Here is a 13,015-nt window from a genome sequence, read left to right as displayed (position 1 = left end):
TGTGTGTGTGTGTGTGTGTGTGTGTGTGTGTGTGTGTGTGTGTGTGTATACACATGCTAAAAAACACTTGACAACTGCTGGAGCCAGCCAGCAGAGTGGAACGGTTCTTGAGTCGGGAGTGAGGATTAATATTATTTAAATAAACACACAGCATACAGGAAACTTTTTTAAAGGTCCAGACTCAACAGCCACAGCAAAAGGCAGGCTGCTGCAGCAAGCAGTGCAAGCAGCAAGTCTCAAGTTTCTGCCTCCAGCCCTCTGTTTCCTAACATTTAGATTTCCCACATTTTACTTGCTTTTTGTGAAATCTTAGGTCTGGTTCATGCTCCACGTTCTCTAAGCTCTCTCCTCCAGCTCCGCTCTCCTCCTCCGCTCTCCTCTGCTCCTCCTCCTCGCCCCTTCCTGTTCTCTAGCTCCTCCCCTCTTTCCTGTCCTCTGGCTCCTCCCATTGCACAACATTGTATCTAGTTGCTTTATTTGTGTCCTGTTTACACAAGAGTTGAGACAGGATGCTTGGAGCATCATCTTCAGCCTTCTTCTGCAGTAACTGTCGGCCTGTCTTTTTATTGTAGAGTTTCTAAGCCAGAGTAGAAACATGTCAGAACAATGGTTTAATTTGCACAAGGAGCCTGAGGAAGAGGTGTGACCCTCACAAGCTATCCCACCTGCTGTCACAAACAAAAGGAGATGGACTTGCAAGTTCTTCTCTGCCATTAGTAAAGGCCTGCTAAAAACCATCTCTCCACCGAGATTTAAATATCAAAGCAGGCCGCTGGAGTCACGGCTCCCGACAGACAGACAACATCTTCTTCCATCAAGCTCAGACTTGGCAGCAAGCACCTTGACCTGCTGAGCTATCTTATGGGTATGCTGTGTTGCTTTTGAGACAGGGGTTCATGTAGCCCAGGCTAACATCAAATTGCCATGCAGCTGGCCCTAGCAAAGGTTGTTAAGTACAAAGGCACTGAGTTTGTGAAGTGTAGGTTCTTCCCAGTTGCGAGTGGCACTCCGTGTGACTACCTGTGCACAGTGGTCATCACATGAATTTGAGCAGTTACAGGCTGTTGGGTGCAATGTTGTCCTGACTCATGCACCTTCTATTGGAAGGCCTGCAGACGACCCAGAACAGCCGATTCTATGCCATCTCAGCTCGCTTCAAGCCATTCAGCAACAAAGGGAAGAGCCTGGTAATCCAGTACACGGTGAAGCATGAGCAGAAGATGGACTGCGGTGGTGGCTACATCAAGGTGTTCCCCTCTGACCTAGATCAGAAGAATATGAATGGAAAGTCTCAGTACTACATCATGTTTGGTGAGTTCAGCAGGGAAGGCCAAGTGTTTCCAACACTACACTGCAGGTGGGACCAGGGTTCGTAGCACTGTTAAACCCACCAGTGCAGGCTGAGCATTGTTGGGCATAAGAATCAAAAAGCCAAAGGCCTCAGAATCTGAACTTGGATTTAAAACAAAAATATTCATTCATGTGACTGCGTGTGCACCTGCCTGGGTGAGAGTTTATCTTTGCAGATGACTGAGGAAATGGGAAGAGGTGGTCTGTTCCCCCTGGAACTGGAATTCCAGGTGTTTATCAGCTGTCAAGCAGGTGCTAGGAACAGAACCCAGGCCCTCTGCAAGAGCAGCCAGCGCTCTTCACAGCTCTGCCATCTCTGCAGCTGCAGTAACCTGAAGGAGTTGGTTCTTTCCATCCTTCACCATTTGAGTTCTGGGAATTGAAGTCAGACCTTTGTGCCTGATGGCAAGCATCTTTATTTGCTAAGCTATCTCTCACTGGTCCTAAACATGGCTGTGTTGGATGTGAAACCCAGGGCCTTGTAAACACTAACACTGAGCTGCAGCCTCAGTCCTGAAACTTGTTGAGTATACACCTGCATTCATATACATACATTTTTTTAAAATTTGTTTGTTTTGAGATAGGGTCACTTTCTGTAGTCTTGGCTTTCCTGGAACTATGCAATCCAGGCTGGCCTTTAACTCACAGCGATCCTCCTGTCTCTGCATCTCCAAGTGCTGGGATTAAAGGTGTACGCCACCACACCTGGCCAGAAAAATATACATTTTTAAGAGTGTGAGCTATTAGTGCTGCACAGCACCTAGGAGAAGAGGCAGAAAGTTTGAGAGTGTGGCAGCAGCCTGGCCAAATAGCAAGAACTTGCCTCCAGAGATTTGAAACACTGATAAAGTTTGGGATTTCAGTGGAGACACTGGGCAGATGAAGTCAACAGATATATCCCAAAGTGACAAACTCTGGCCTCTGAAACATGTCTGGATTGTCAGGTAAGGGATGGGGGACTTTCTCCTTACTTCTAAAAGTGTTGTAGAACTTAAAAGACTTGAAGAGTGGGCTTGGGCTCAGCTCAGTTGCTAGATGCTTGCCTAGAGTACCAGAAGCTCTGGGTTCTATCCCAAGCACACACAACACAGGTGTCATCCCCATGTAGTGGGGCTTTTAATGGACTGGCCTGAGATATAAATAATGCGGGCTTCTAGTATAGTTACAAGCTTAGGCCTTTCGCTGGGGCAGTCTCCTCTCTGCTCTATCCTGTGTCTGCATCCCAACTTCCCCCTCCCCCCACCTTATCCCACCCCCATATCATTCTCCTTGTGTCCCTCTCTGCCCAGAAGTTCCACTCTCATGCTTCTTGTCCTAGATATTGGCTGTCAGGTCTTTACAGTAAAACAAGACCAGACTGTCTCTTAGATCGCCTGTAGGGATGTTACAAATAGGAAGCCTATGATGGGCCATAGAAATGACAGTACTGTCAGCACTTAGCTCTCTGCCAGGTATGGTACTAAGATGAAATGAAAATCCTACCAGCACCTGGCTTTTTGCCAAGGTACAGAATTAACAATTGAAAATACAGGGTCACACTTTCATGCAAAGTAAGGATGTTTACCCCAACAATCCTAGCTCTTGGGAGGTGGAGGCAGAAGATCAGAAGTTTGAGGACAGCCTGGGCTACAATGATACCCTGTCTCAAAACCTCCCCAAAATGTAGAAAATAAAACATAGCCTGGGGAGGTGGCTCAGTGTGGTAACTATTTAAGTTCAAGATCCCCAGAACCCACATTTAAAGCCGGACGAGGCTGTGTGCACCTGCATTTCCCACACTCAGAGCAAGAAACCTGCAGAATCTAGGTTGTCCACTCTAGCTGAAAAGAGCAGCTTCTGGCAGCTGATAGAGAACACCTGAAGTGTTTCTTCTGCCCACATGCCTGTGTGCACACATGCACAGCACCCTGAAATGAAACAAATTTGCTGGGCCCTGCGGTAGCCCTGGCAGCAGTAACGCTGTGCGCTAGTTGGCTGCCTTGAGGCCGCTGCCTCCATTCCTACCACTGTAAACCAAAAACACAAAGTAGCACAAATGCCCTCGTTCTCTTTGTGCTTTTTAAAAAATTTATCATTTCATCTGTTATTCGTTTATTGAGACATGGTTTTCCATATAGTCTTGCCTGTCCTGGAACTCACCCTGTAGACCAGGCTGGCCTCAAACTCAGAGATCCTCCTGCCGCTGCCTCTTGAGTGCTGGGATTAAAAGTCTGAGCTGACTTTATTTCTCATTTTAAAGAACATATATATTTAGGGGCTGTAAAGACAGTTCAGTGGGTAACAGCACTTTCTGCTCTTGCAGAAGATCCTAGTTCAGTTCTTAGCACCAGAGCTGGGTGGTTCACTGTTACCTCTAACTCTAGATCCAGAGATTTCTGACTTCTTTTTGGGACAAAAGGTACCTTGCATGTACATATACACATACACAAAGAAAGAGAGAGTCACACAAAACAGTTTTTTTTTAAAGATTTATTTATTAGTGCTCTGCCTGCCTGCATGCCTACACACCAGAAGAGGGCGCCAGATCTCATTATAAATGGCTATTAGCCACCATGTGGGTGCTGGGAATTGAACTCAGGACCTTTGGAAGAGCAGCCAGTGCTCTTAACCTCTGAGCCATCTCTCCAGCTCCCACGGAAGTCTTTTAAAAATTATTTATTGTGGGGTAGTTGTGGTGCACACCTTTAATCCCAACACTCAGGAGGCAGAGGCAGTCAGATCTCTTGAGTTTGAGGCCAACCTGGTCTACAGAGTGAGTTCCAGGGCAGTCAGAGCAACACAGAGAAACCATGTCTCAAAACACCAAGAAATACATATATATATACTTTTATAATTATATAATTTTAATAGTAATTTTTATTGTTGTTATTACTATTATTACTTGCGCAAGGCATGCGTGTACTATGGTGCACATGTAGAGGTCAGAGGACAAGGAGCAGGAGTCACCTCTTTCCTTTCACCTTATGGTTTCCAGGGATAGAACTCAAGTCTTCAGCCTGGGTGGCAGTGACGTTACCTTTTCTGAGTTGCCTCTTGAGCTCATTGTTTTGCTTTTGGAGACAGGTACTCAATGTATTGCCCGGCTGGCCTAGGGTCAGCTGTCTTCCCAACTCAGCCTCCCAGTCCTGTAGTCACAGGAGTTTGACACTGCCCAGTCGGATTCACAGTTGGGTCCAAGGTGATGTTAGCAGAAAAAAGCTGGTCAACAGAGTTTTGTTGCAGTGTCTACTGGTACAGTCAGGGCACCCCCAGACAGACATGGTGGTGGTTCTCATATTTAGGGGGGGATGATTGGCCTAGTGTTTCTCTTTGCCGATACAGTCTGGAAGAAAACTGAGAGTGCTTTTTTTTTTTTTTCCGGTAGGACCTGATATTTGTGGATTTGATGTTAAGAAAGTTCATGTCATCTTATATTTCAAGAATCAGTATCATGCAAACAAGAAGCCAATCAGATGCAAGGTGAGTGCCCTAATATCACAGTGAGTTCTCTCTGCCTACCCCTCAACCCTTCCTCTCTCCCTCCATGTCTCCCATTCCCCCTCCTTTTTATTTCTTCATTTCTCTCCTTACCTTCCCTTTTTATTTTTTAAATGTTATTTTAATTATGTGTGTGTGCATGTGAGTGCAGTACCCCAGAGGCCAGAAGAGGGTACTGAGTACTTGGAGCTGCCTGACATGGGTGCTGCAAACCATTCTCTGGTCCCTGTGAGAGCCACATCTCTAGCTCCCACTTCTTTATCTTCTTTAATTCATCTCACTGCATGATCCAGATAGATGGCCTCACACCCCGTGATCCTCCTGCTTCAGACTCACACATGTGCCTTGTGCTTCTTGCCTGATGCATGTGAAAAAGGCTGGGCATGGTGGCTCACACCTAAGCAGAAAGGCCATAGCTTCCAAGTTAGGCTGTCTTAATATTTTCCTCCGTTTTCTTAGTCTTTGGTCTATTGCTGTGAAGAGACAACAAGACCAAGGCAACTCTTATAAAAGAAAACATTTAATTGGGGTTTGTTTACAGCTTCAGAGGTTTAGTTCATTATCAGCATGGTGGGAACATGGCAGCACACAGGCAGGCAGAGTGCTGGAGAAGGAGCTGAGAGTTCTATACTCTGATCTGTAGGCAGGGAGGAGAGACAGCCATTGGGCTTGGCTTAGGCTTTTGAAACCTCAAACCCTTTCCCCAGTAACACACTTCCTCCAAGAAGGCCACACCTTCTAATCCTTTCAAAGAATTCTACTTTCTGGTGACTTAAGTATTCAAATATATAAAGGTATGGGGGCCATTTTTATTCAAGCCTCCACATCTGCTGAACTAACCTATAACCTTTGTATTCAACCTCACTCAGATTTTAGGACAAATAAAGAGACCCAGGCATAGTGGCACAAGCCTTTAATTCCAGCACTAGGAACACAGAGGCAGGAGGATCTCTGATTTTGAGGCTAGCCTGGTCAGGGCCTCATAGAGAGACCCTGTCTCAAAAAATGAGAGAGAGATGAGAGAATATGCCAGACTCACTTTTGGTCTTGAACCACACATGTAAATGACTATAAAGCAATGGGCAGAAATGCCTTTGCACATACTCAGCCCCAGAACATGTTTCTTTGTTTTGAGACAAGGTTTCTCTGTGTAGTCCTGGCTGTCCTGGAATTCACTCTATAGACCAGGCTGGCCTTGAACTCAGAGATTTGCCTGCCTCTGCCTCCAAAGTGTGAGCCACTAGCATTGGACTTTGGTTTGGCTTTTAAGAGAGACACTTGGGGCTGGAGCGATGGCTCAGGTTAAGAAAATTGGCTGTACTTCCAAAGGTCCTGAGTTCAATTCCCATCAACCACTCTATAATGAGAGCTGGTGTCCTCTTCTGGCAGTAAGCACACATGCAGGCACACAAGAGACAGATAGCAGCATAAGGCAGGTTGGAACATGCTGTTGGAACAGGCTACGTAGACCAGCCAGCCCAGTGACTGAGTGCACTGCCTCTGTGGAAGGCTGTCAGACAAGTAGCCTCAGCTCCTGGTCTGCACACACGGCATGTACACACACAGAAAAAAGAAATGCACAGGAGCTGGAAAGAGAGCTTAGCTCAGTGGGTAAGTGCACTGGCTGCTCAAGAAGAGAACCTGGGTTTGATTCCAGCTCACATGGGGAGACCCACAACCACTAGTAATTCCCGATCCAGAGTTCAGATCAAACTCTTCTAACTTCCACAGGCACCAAGCAGGAATTATCTGCTCATTGGCAGAGTCTCATTCTGCAGCCCTGGCTAGCTTGGAACTCTTAGTAAAGACTAGGGTGGAGACCAGGATGTCCTTCCTCTGCCTCCTGAGAGGTGTGCACCACCACACCTAGGAGAAGAATGGTTTCCAGTCAGCTGTCCAAGCCTGCTTTCTATGTGTTAATTTAAAAATGTTCTGTCTACTCAAAGGCAGAGAAAATTTGCCAAGAATGTGAGAACATGAAATCAGGTGTGGCATGGTGAGTCAAGTGGGGGGCTCTCCAGCCACATGTCCCAGAATGGCTTTTGCCAGCCTAATTTTCACGGGCTTTCCCCTACAACCTGCTATGAGAGCGTGCTCCTCTGCTTGCTTCTCAAATCAGCAAGGAGCTAGTGAGAGTGAAGAGCCCTGCTAGAAGCTGAAAAGAAGAGCAATGCCTTTGCTTGTAGAGGACCCACTCTCAGCTCTCACCACACATGTCAGCTCACAGCTGCTTTACTCGCCCACGTGGACTCCAGTGCCCTCTTCTAGCCTCTACACGTGTGCATACGCGCACACGCACATTTAATAAAAACAGAATCTCAGAACGAGGGCTTGGCAAGATGACTCAGTAAACCACCAAACTTAACCTCAATGTGAACTCTGGAACCTACATGATGAAAAGTGTGGTTCTGCTCTGACTTCCATGCTCCCAGGATTACACAGGCATGTGTGTGCATACACAGGCATATATAGTTATAAGGATTCTTCAAATCTGAGGACTAGGTTTCCAGCCCAGATTCTGATGCTGGAAGTTTCACTGGCTCCCAGCTTCCTGTCCAGGTTCATAGTGGAGAATTTCTCAGTTTTGAAAACCTGGAAGTGGGGTAGAGATGGTGCAGTGGGTAAGAGAGTTTGCTGCCAAGTCTGAAGACCTGAGATCGATTGCTGGGACCTACAGGGTAGAAGGACAAAACCCAAAAGTTGTCCTTTGACCTCCACCCACTGGATGAAATGTAATAAAAAGAAATCTAGCCAGGCATGGTGACACAGCTTTAGTCTCAGCATTCAGGATGAAGAGGCAGTTAGATCTCTGAGTTTAATTCCAGCTTTGTCTACAGAGTGAGAGCCAGGATAGCCAAGGCTACACAGAGAAACTCTGTCTCAAAAAAACAACCCCCCCCCCCAAATCTCAGGGGATGTCACCCTAGTGTGGTGACTCACAACTGAACCCCACTGTTCAGAGGCTGAAGCAGGAGGAGTCACAAGTTGGAGATGTGTGGAGTGAACAAGCCTGAGGACCCGGGTTTGACCTCAACCTGTAAACCCAGGGCCAGGGCTGTGTGGTAAGGAGATAGTCAGTCTAGTCAAGCTGTTGAGCTCCAGGTTTGCTGAGAGACCCTGTGTGTAAAAATAGCGGGCATCAATGATGGGATAAAGCCAACATCAGCCTCTGGCCTCCACACAAATGCACACAGAACAAATACATTTGCTGGCTTGTTATGTAGTTGAAAATAACCCTGAACTCCTGACTCCCCTGCCTCTTATTTCCCAAGCACTGGCCTTACAGATTGAGCCACTACCAACCTGTTGTTTTGGATATTAAGACAGGGTTCTACACTGTAGCCCAGGCTGGCCAGAGACCCACCATTTCCCTGCTTCAGCCTCCCAAATGCTAGGAGTAGAGGCCTTTGCGACCCCTGACACACCTAGGTTTGTTTTTCCCCCCCCAACCCAGGCGCATGTGTTGTGTGTGTGTGTGTGTGTGTGTGTGTGTGTGTGTGTGTGTGCGCGCATGCATGCATGTGTATGTCTCCATTGGAGGACAACTTGAAGTCATTTCTCTCCTTTTACCAATGTGGGTCCTGCAGATTTGAACTCAGGTAGCCAAGCTTGGTGGCAAGTGCCTTTGCCCACTGAGCTGTCTCCTGTCCCTAGTTCCTGTTTTAAAAATACACATAAAATAAAAGAATACTTCACTGTGGCCTTTGTGCAGGTTGATGGCTTCACGCACCTCTACACCCTGATCTTAAGGCCAGATCTTTCTTATGAGGTAAAAGTTGACGGCCAATCCATTGAATCCGGCAGCATTGAATATGACTGGAACCTGACATCACTGAAGAATATGGAAAAGACACCCTCAGAGTCCAGGGACTGGGATCAGGTGGAAGACAGCAAAGCCCAGGTAGGTGAGCTGCAGCCTGAAGTATGGTGAGAGAGACCTTCCCCAGAATCTACTTGCACTGTAGCCCCTGCCCACCCAGACCACACACGCTGAGGCCTGGACACATTTCAAGGTACTACAAAAACAATTTATTGTTTTTGTTTTTTGAGACAGGGTTTTTCTGTGTAGTCTTGGCTGTCTTAGAACTCACTCTGTAGACACAGCTGACCTCAAACCCAGAGATCCACCTGTCTCTGGCTCCTGAGTGCTGGGATTAAAGGCATGTGCCACTACCTAGCTATAAAAACAATTTTAATAGAGTGTGTTTGCTTGGTTTTGACACAGGGTCTCTCTATGTAGCCCTGGCTGACCTGGAACTCACTTTGTAGACCAGACTAGCCTTGAACTGACAGAGATCTGCCTGCCTCTACCTCCCAAGTGCTGGGATTACAGGCTTAGAAACATTTTCTTAATTGAGACTCCCTATTTTCAGATAGTTCTATCTTCTGTCAAGTTGACATAAAACTATCCAGCACACTTAGAGACCACTGCAGTGAGTAAGAAAGGGGATCATGACAGGGTTCCAGACCTCCCCTGCTAATCTGTCTCTAAGTATTTCCTGTTTAGATGCCAGTGCCCACCATCTTCTGTAGGCCATCTGAGCTCTGCCCCAGCCCCGCCAAGCATGTGTGCTCCCTAGGTTTCCCTACGACCTACACTGAAGAATTTCCAATCAGGGCCCGGCGTCACACACCTGTAATCCCAGCACTAAGGAGGCAGATGCAGGTGGATCACTGTGAGGCCAGCCTGCTCTACAAAACAAGTCCAGGACAGCCAAGGCTACGCAGAGGAACCTTGTCTCGAAAAACAAAACAAATGGAAAACAAACAAAAACATTCCTGGGGGTGGCAAGATGGCTCAGCAAGAAAAGGTGCTTGCTGCCAATCAATGAGGACCCAAGTTTGATCCCTGGAACCCACATGGTGGAAGGAAGAGAACTGATTCCAGCAAGTTGTCTTCTGACCTCCACATGTGCACAAATGCATAATAGAAGTAATAAACATATTTTACAAAGATGTCCTTTTTCCCTGTGTGCCCCTGGCATTATGCTTTTCTTTCTCTCTGAAGGACTGGGAAAAGCACTTTCTGGATGCAGGCTCTAGCAAGCCGAGCGACTGGAACAGTGAGCTGGATGGGGACTGGCTGCAGAAGCCACCATATGAGGTATGTGGCTTCTTCCTGCAATGAGTCTGGATCCTTGGGGTGGCCCCTGTCCCTGTCCCACTTGTGCTGTTAGAAAAGATATTCTTGGTGTCACACAAAGTAAGAGTGACCTGGCAAGGCAGTTTCTTCTTGTAAAAAAGATAAGCCATGACTCAAAGCTGCTAGCAAACACATGGGTGGGAAGTTCATTTAGTTTTTGTTCTAATGCGGATGGTAACTGTGTTACAGGAGGTTGATCATACAGTTTTTTGAAGTTTGCTACTTTTGAAAAAGGAAATGAAAAGGGAATGAAGGAAAAGGGGAAAGGATAGATTGCTGCAGTCTGTCAAGTCCAGAAATTGGGGGCAGGTGCTAAATATATATATTTGTTGTTGTTGTTACTGTTGTTTTGTTTTGAGACAGGGTTTCTCTGTGTAGGAGCCCTGGCTGTTCTGGATTTGCTTTGTATATCAAGCTAGCTTCAATCTCAGAGATTCCCCCTGCCTCTGCATTCTGAGCACTGGGGCTAAAGGCGTGTGCCACCATGCCTAGCTAAATTTTTCTTTTTTAATTAAGTCAGAGAGGCTATCCACCTTTGATAGGGGGGAAAAAAACGAACAAAGCATTTCCCATACCTGTGCTCCAAGCCTGGCTAGTGTCTGCTTTTGCAGGATGGCCTGAAAGCCGAGGGCATCGACAGAGATGTGTGGCTCCACCAGAAGATGAGGCCTGCCAGCTACCTGACGCAGTATGATCTCTCAGAGTTTGAGAACATCGGTGCCATTGGTCTGGAGCTGTGGCAGGTGACCTGGCTTTAAGTAACTCTGGGATGGACCTTGCTGTGTAGTCCAGGCTGGCCTTGAATTCATGATTTTCTTGCAGTAGGGGTGAGCTCGGTCTTCTGCAATCCCAGCTATCTCCCAGTTGATACCCACTACCCACTCTTAGGGGCTAGCAATGTAAACTAGGTCCTCCTGCATACTAAGAATGTGCCTTAACTGTGAGCCAGCCTGAGCCACAGTCTGCCAATGACAGCTGGTCATGGATATGGTACTGAGTTAAGTGCTTCTGCCCATGAGAAAAAGTTGTATATCTCCCACCACCAGAGAAGGCCTGTTCCATCCACAGGTGAGATCTGGAACCATCTTTGATAATTTCCTGATCACAGACGATGAAGAATATGCAGAGAAGTTTGGCAAGGCCACTTGGGGGGAAACTAAGGTAGGCATAAACTACAAACTCACTTTTTGCTGAGACAGGGGTTCACTATGTAGACCTGACTGACCATGAACTATTAGAGATGTGCCTCCTTAGTGCTGGGATTAAGACATGTGCCACCAAGCTCGGCTTTCTTTTTTTCTTATCTGTAATTATGTGTCTGTGCACATGAGTTCAGGGACCACAGAGGCCATAAGACGGCATTGGCTCTCTTGGAGCTGCAGTCATACCAGTTGTGAGTTGCCTACAGTGGGTGCTGAGGACTGAGCCCAGGTCCTCCAAAAGAGCAGTTTATAAGCCATACCCCTAGCACTTGTTTTTTTGAGAGGGAAGAGTCTTTGTATAGCTTTGGAATTCACTATGCCACAGTAAGGGAATTCATTCTTTGTTTCCCAAGTGTTGGATCACAGGTGTATTCCAGCACCCCTGTCTACAGTAGTTACTTTTTATCTATTTAGAGACAGGGTCTCTTGTAGGTTTAACCTTGGCCTTAACCTTGCTGCATAATCAAGAGTGACCTTGGACTAATGATTTCTGGGCCTGTATGCCAGGTGTGTACCACCATGGCTTGGTTTTTCTGTGCTGGCTATTGAATCCAGTGCCAGGCAAGCATTACCAATTGAGCTACAAGTACTCTACCACCTGAGCTATAAGCACTTTATTGTATGAGCCCCAACCCCAGTTCCAGCCTGTTTTATTTTTGTCCCTTCCTCCAGGGTCCAGAAAAAGAGATGGATGCCATACAGGCCAAGGAAGAAGTGAAAAAAGCCCGTGAGGAAGATGAGGAGCTGCTGATAGGGAAGTTTCACAGGCACAACCATTTCAGCAGATTCCACAGGCAGGGTGAGCTGTAGTCATCCCCACTCTGCATGGCAATGACTGGCCCAGCCTCCACCCTACTTTAATATACATATGAATGATCACATGACTGCCTGGTCATTTGTCCATGAGAGACCAAGGGATTAAAAATCTGTGGCTATTATTTTAAAGTTTAAAGCACAAGCCTGAACTAAGGCCAGCCAAGTGGAGACATGTCCAGCCACCTTCAGGGAAGAACTAGTCTCAATGCCCTGAGGGGAAAAACTGGCTTTACTGTATTCTTTCCTGCCCTCTAGAGATACAGTTACTAGGAAACCAGCCCATCCCCCTAGGGAGAGACATCAGACCATTAATGTTTTGGGAGCCTTCCTATAGCCAATCAGTTCAAAATGCAACATCCCCTTTTGTGTTTCGACCAATAGATGCTTGCCAGGCAGGAATCCCCCTGGGCATGCTGGGAGGGACCAGACTCTTTAAATCACCCAACTAACCTGAGCATGAGGCTCCCGGCTCACTCACCACTTGTGTGTGAGCCCAAGCTGCAGCTTGTAATAAAAAGATCCTCATGTGTTTTACAACAGACTCAACTCCTGGTGGTGGTCTTTTGGGAGCTCGTGTGTTTCAGGCATAACATCCAGTTTCTGAAAAACAGTCCCGTGTTTGTGATATAGTTTCCCAATATCCTTCCTTGTTGGGGATGGTCTTGTGCACTGTATATTCAGATGCTGATTTCTCCAGTCACAATGTTGTGTAAAAACTGTTCTCCATCATCTCTGATTGGTTAATAAAGAAAGTGATCAGTCTATCAGTCTATAGCTGGGTGAGAGAGCACCAGAGGACAGGGGACAGGACTTCTGAGGCCAGTCAGAGATTCTCAGGGGTCCCTACCAGAAAAAAAATAAAAGAAGATGAAATAGGAGGAGGAAGAGGAAAGAGGAGAAGGAAGAGCAACAGGAGGAAATGTTGGTGGTCACCCAGAGCCTTGAGGACAAAAAAATGGAGCAGAAGCAGCCAAGGTAAGACTAAGATGGCAAGTAGCATGGGGCACATGGCTGGGAAGTAGCCAGG

The 13,015-nt window shown here is 46.8% G+C and overlaps 1 protein-coding gene across 1 annotated transcript in view; it reads left to right on the top strand.

Annotated features, from left to right (window-relative positions):
* Calr3 (calreticulin 3) overlaps positions 1 to 12,957 on the top strand; it is a 17,875-nt gene extending 4,918 nt beyond the window's left edge. The window contains exons 3-9 of the mRNA XM_055597325.1: positions 1,108 to 1,311; positions 4,715 to 4,809; positions 8,540 to 8,728; positions 9,836 to 9,931; positions 10,582 to 10,713; positions 11,039 to 11,131; positions 11,845 to 12,957. Coding sequence (XP_055453300.1) covers positions 1,108 to 1,311; positions 4,715 to 4,809; positions 8,540 to 8,728; positions 9,836 to 9,931; positions 10,582 to 10,713; positions 11,039 to 11,131; positions 11,845 to 11,982 — 947 coding nt within the window. The 3' untranslated portion in view covers positions 11,983 to 12,957. The remainder of the gene's footprint in view (positions 1 to 1,107; positions 1,312 to 4,714; positions 4,810 to 8,539; positions 8,729 to 9,835; positions 9,932 to 10,581; positions 10,714 to 11,038; positions 11,132 to 11,844) is intronic.
* The last annotated feature ends 58 nt before the right edge of the window (positions 12,958 to 13,015 follow it).

This window comes from Psammomys obesus, unplaced genomic scaffold (genome assembly GCF_907164565.1).
Source record: "Psammomys obesus unplaced genomic scaffold, mPsaObe1.curated_primary_1811, whole genome shotgun sequence".
NCBI lineage: Eukaryota > Metazoa > Chordata > Mammalia > Rodentia > Muridae > Psammomys > Psammomys obesus.
Note: the sequence above shows the minus strand (reverse complement) of the source record. Positions and strands in the feature narration are given on the sequence as shown.